This window comes from Cicer arietinum, chromosome 5 (genome assembly GCF_000331145.2).
Source record: "Cicer arietinum cultivar CDC Frontier isolate Library 1 chromosome 5, Cicar.CDCFrontier_v2.0, whole genome shotgun sequence".
Classification (NCBI taxonomy): domain Eukaryota; kingdom Viridiplantae; phylum Streptophyta; class Magnoliopsida; order Fabales; family Fabaceae; genus Cicer; species Cicer arietinum.
The window spans coordinates 74,050,196-74,055,396 of record NC_021164.2 but is presented as its reverse complement, the minus strand read 5'-3'; the positions used below and the strand labels follow the sequence as shown (position 1 = coordinate 74,055,396).

General features: G+C 30.1%; 1 protein-coding gene across 1 annotated transcript; it reads left to right on the top strand.

Annotated features, from left to right (window-relative positions):
- Nucleotides 1-750: 750 nt before the first annotated feature.
- LOC101512739 (protein POLAR LOCALIZATION DURING ASYMMETRIC DIVISION AND REDISTRIBUTION) lies at nt 751-3,596 on the top strand. The gene is made up of 3 exons (XM_004501326.4): nt 751-1,252; nt 1,951-2,414; nt 3,002-3,596. Exons 1-3 carry the CDS (start codon nt 895-897, stop codon nt 3,335-3,337), a joined length of 1,158 nt encoding a protein of 385 aa, XP_004501383.1. The 5' UTR covers nt 751-894; the 3' UTR covers nt 3,338-3,596.
- Nucleotides 3,597-5,201: the final 1,605 nt, after the last annotated feature.

Genomic DNA, 5,201 nt, shown 5'->3' with positions numbered 1-5,201 from the left:
TTAGACAAAAACATATTTGTTATGTCATGTACAAACCACGTATATCTTGCATTTCCAAAACAACAATGCAAGAATCATACCAACATTTTATAATATGTTTATACTGATTTGAAGCTTTATTTTTATTATTTATTTATCATTTTATATCACATTATCAATATATTATATCTATCACACTACTCTTTTTATTTATTTATTTCTTAAAATATTAAAAAATTGTAAATATCTACCATTTATTTTCTTCCCAAAAATCAAATAGTCCTTGTATATTATTAATTTTCTATTTTACTTTCATCTCTTGTAATGTCATTTACTTTCCCTTTTTTAATCTCTGTGTTGTTATCACTTAGGAGGAACTACTTTCCATAAGAGAAAGTATTAATAATATTCGTATTTTTTTATTAATAACTAATGATGTTCCTATATGATTAATAATTATAAAAATAGTTTAACGGAGGTGCATTATAGATATAGAATTGTTTTGCGTCGATGTTGAATAACAATGTAGCATTCTATCGCATATAAGTTTATTAGTTTATTTTGTAACTGCTTCCAAAAATCAATTAATTATTATTTTTGTCATTGTAAAAATAATCTACACATACGAATATCTCATTTCCTAAAAAAATGTTATATATTTCAAATTATACTCCTCTAAAAAATTGACTTTGAATAAAATAAATAATATTAAATATTATTCAATAATAATAAACCAAAAATATATATTGAAAGAACATTTTGTGAGCGTCAATAAATGGAACAAATAGGCTTTACCGAAAGAAAGAAGGGAACATGTGGGAAGAAGAAGCAAAGTTTTCCCTCCAAAATCCAAAACGGCCTCTCCTAAACGACCTTCGAAGTTGAACCATTCATTATCATCAAGGAAAGAATTTAATGCCCAGTTTTTATGCTTTTAATCCATCTGTACGATCTATGAAGTGTCTCTTCTTTAAATCCCCAAATCTCACTCTTTTTCATCACTCCCACTCCACTCATAATAACCGTCGCTTACGTGTCGCCGATATTCTTCTTGCCGACGAACACGACGCCGCTGTTGATTCAATGGACGACGTCCCTCAACCACCGTTACATGCTTCTACTCGTTCGATTAAATGCTATTCGCCTCGGCGGCTTGTTTCTTGGTTGCTGGCGGCGCTGACCCCTTCCAAACAGCGCCAATTTCTGAAACGGCGGCAGATGAGGCAGTCTTCTTCGATGATGATTGAACTGAACGACGGCGATGAGGGATCGAGTGAGAATCTCTGTTTATTTGTAATTTGATTTTGATTAAATTATTTGATAAAGTCAACTTCAATTCATACCTAATTGTTTGTTAGTTGTTACTGCACATGCTTGATTCCTCTGTGATTGTGATTATTCACGATGCTCTGTTAGTTTCTTTAGTGATGATTCATATTTGAATAAGCTAAACCTAAACCCGTGTAATTCACTCCAATTATACTGTTACTGTAAAAAAATGCAATTCTTTAATTTAATTGTTATTACACATAACATGATTCTTTAATTTGTTATTCTCTTTTTTCTTTTTAAAATAATCCCATATTTTATGTTATAGATACCAAATATTCATCGGTGAAATTGGCTTTTCCGATGACTAATTTGTTATTCTCTGTTAGCTATAGTCAAATTTTGCAGTTAGTTCATGTTAGCTTGGTGAGCTCTTATTTAATTGAATGAATCACTGAAATGGTTTTTTTTTTTTTTCATTCTGTCCACATCAAGATTCAATGCTTGTTTCAAGTGAAATTATTTTGGTATTTTTATTTTTTAATTGTTAACACATGTGCCGTGTATGCTTGATTTCTAGTTTGGGATGAAAGGAAAATTGTGATTACCCATTTATTGGTTTTGTTCATATATAGTTCCTCTTTTTGGTTACTATTGGCTGTGTTTTGTAGTTAACTTTATAATGGTGTTGGTGTTATACAGGACAGTTAAATTGGAATGATACATCTTTTAAGGTAGGAGTTGGTTGTGGTTTGCTATATGTGATTGCAGCAACTAAAAACGAGCTTAGCAAGATGGTTGAGCTGCGTAAAGAAATGGAAATAAACCTTCAAAACATGAAAGCGGAACTTCAAAGTAAAGACACACTTCTTAATCCGTTGAAACAAAGTGATGATGATGCTGTTGTGTGTTCCATTACAGATATTCAAGAAGTTTCCTGCTCTAATAGTCATCTTTCAGTTCATACACAAATACCATATATTCAGCCAGAGTTCAAAAGCAACTTGGGTAGTAATCGTTATCTAGATTGTAAAACAAGTGAACAAGAGGAGTGTGCAGAAGAAATAAATGAGCTCCAGGCAGAATTTGAATATGAGTTACAACGGTTGCAGCTGTATCTGGATGGAGAAGCTGCATTTGAAGACGCACAACAAGAAATGGTCGAGGTAAATTTATCATGATTATATTCATTTCCTGAAGTTGGTAGGGGATGAATAAGTTTGTATCTGGATGAGTCAGCTAAGAAAGTGATAATTTTGCACCAGTTTAGACCTTAATTTTTTTCTCTTATTTGTTATGCCTTTAATGGATATAATATATGCATTATCGAACAATATACAATCAGGGACATACTATGTACTTAGATAATCTGGTATGAGCTGCTACTTTTTTTACACTTTTTTTACAAATACCATCAGATATATAAACCTTTCAAATATTAATTCAGAAATAGTCTCTTCAATCAGTTGAAAGGCAATATCCGGATGGAGTTTTGTCAACAAGTTTCACTGTAATGTCTTTTCAGTATCAAGAGGAGGCTACTTCTAGAAAAGAGGCCACTCTTGAATTTTGACAGACACTGTTATGAAAATTATATTATTAATATATGACTAAACCCTGCTTTTCCTTAGCCTTTGACTTTAAGCTCCCTCTTTATAAGTTGTTAGGATCTTCGCTGATAATTATTGTGTTTACTTTGTTATTGGTTTACTTATTGTTGCATTCTAGAATGGCTGAAAATTTGATTTGGCAGGTTGCTGTCAATAACGACTCTAGTTCGAAAAGCCAGAGTTCGAGTTTTGGTGAAATAATAATGGAACCTCAAGGAGCAAGTTATGATACATCGTTTGGAGTCCCTCCAGTTGAACTTGAGAGAAGGTTGCATGAACTACTTGAAGCAAGACTCCAAGAACGGATAATAGAGCTGGAGGATGCTTTAGAATACGCCACACAAAAGCTCAATGAGAAAGAGATAAAGGTTACTTGGTGGGAAGAAACTGCAAGACTTACCCCATACCATGATCCAGAAACTTGTCGATTTACTTTCCCACTTGATCCTGAGGTTGCCTTGAAGTTTAGTCGAGAATAGCTTTTGAAAGTGTTAAGACTGTGAATTGATTAAGGCACCAAAATGTTGTTACTAGCAGTGGTGTTTAACGACATGTTCTTCATTATACCGATTCAATTTTTTGGTTTAGTCTTCTGGATTAAATGGTTTGGTTTGGAAGATGATTTGTTTTTGGTAGAAAGTATGCTTATTGCTTAAGCCTGTAATCGGAAGAAAAGTGGCCATGTGTATAGATTTTCTTCAGTATCACATTCAATGTGGTCACGTTGATCGGTGCGTATCAATTCTCAGTTCATGTTATTAACCAAACGCTTCAAATTCACGTGAACGCTTCACCAACAAAATGCTTAGCCATAAATGCGATATGTGGAAAGGTTTTTCATAGTTTTAAAAACTGGTTGGACCGGCTCAACTAGGAACCGATTATATGACCAACTCGAGCCAAGTGTTGTTGAACTGGTGTGAACCGACCGTTTTTTCTGACAAACCCGTAAACGGTAGTTTTCTAGACCCATAAGTTCAAAACAATTTAACTAGTATTAAAAGGACAAAAATACATCACATTCTTTTAAGTTTAATTCATTTTTTTCTTTCATGTCTTTTAATTTAATTATCACAATTTAGTTTTTAAATTAATTTTATTTATACCATTAATCATTTATTTCAATTTCAATAACAATTAATTTAATTAAAAATTTATAATTATTAAGAATTTATCAAATATTATAATAATATGTCTTTCTTATTAATGATTTTTTTTTTATAATAATTTAAATACACGTATAATATATTTTGATTAAATCTTAATATTAAATAACAGTAAATTAAGAAGAAGAAAAATTAAACTCAAAAAGTAGTATCCATAGTTTAATATATGTTAAAGGCTGACGATACAAACTAATATAATTTAAAAAACTGAATAAAAAATATCAAAAAATTTAAATAAAAATTGAATTAAACTTAAATGATTAAACATTTTGTCTATTAAAAAATTTGGAATGTTTAATCAACCTTCGAAAAACATTGCATTTTATGGAAAACTAACTTCCGTTGGTGTTAACACTCACCTGAGTAAAAATTGGAGGCCAAGGAACAATCACCTAAATTTTTTTCCAAGAGTCAACACAATTTGCATTAGGTCCAATATCATGTCTATGTCTGTTCAAAAAGTTTTAAAAAAACTAAATTAAACTGTGAACCAAACTGAATTGAATTTAAACTAAACTCTTAAAATAATTCTTGTAACTAAACTATTTATTTGATTCGATTCAAAACATCGATTGATTGTAATTTAATAATCACTTTTAGTATTATTATTTTTTAAATTGATCACATGTTTTTGTTTGAAATAAATTATTATAATCATTTTGAAATTTAAATAATTTTTATTAATGAAATATATACAACCACTACACTATTGTCAAATTGCCTCTAAAATTATTAATAAACAAATCACTTAATTAATTATATTATTGAAATCTGATTCATACATATTAAATTGATTTATTTCTCAATTCGATTCTAAATTGGTTCATATGAAATCGATTTATTTTTTAATTTGATTCTAAATTGGTTATGAACCGAATTGAAACAACTTTTACTAAAATATTTTAGGAAATTGAATTAGATCATAAATATGGTTGAATTTGGTTTAGTTAATGAACCATGAACATCCGTCACATCTTAAATTTGTAGTAAAATTATTACTATGTTTTTTAGAATTTGGGTTAGATTTAGAGTTGACAATTTTATAAATCTACTATTTATTGGTCTAACACATATGATACATTAGAGGCATAAAAAGAATTATGGCTGAGAAGATTCCACAGTTGACCCCAAAAAGGTCCCATTAGAAAAAGTTCTCAAAGTTAAAGAAAACCTCTGA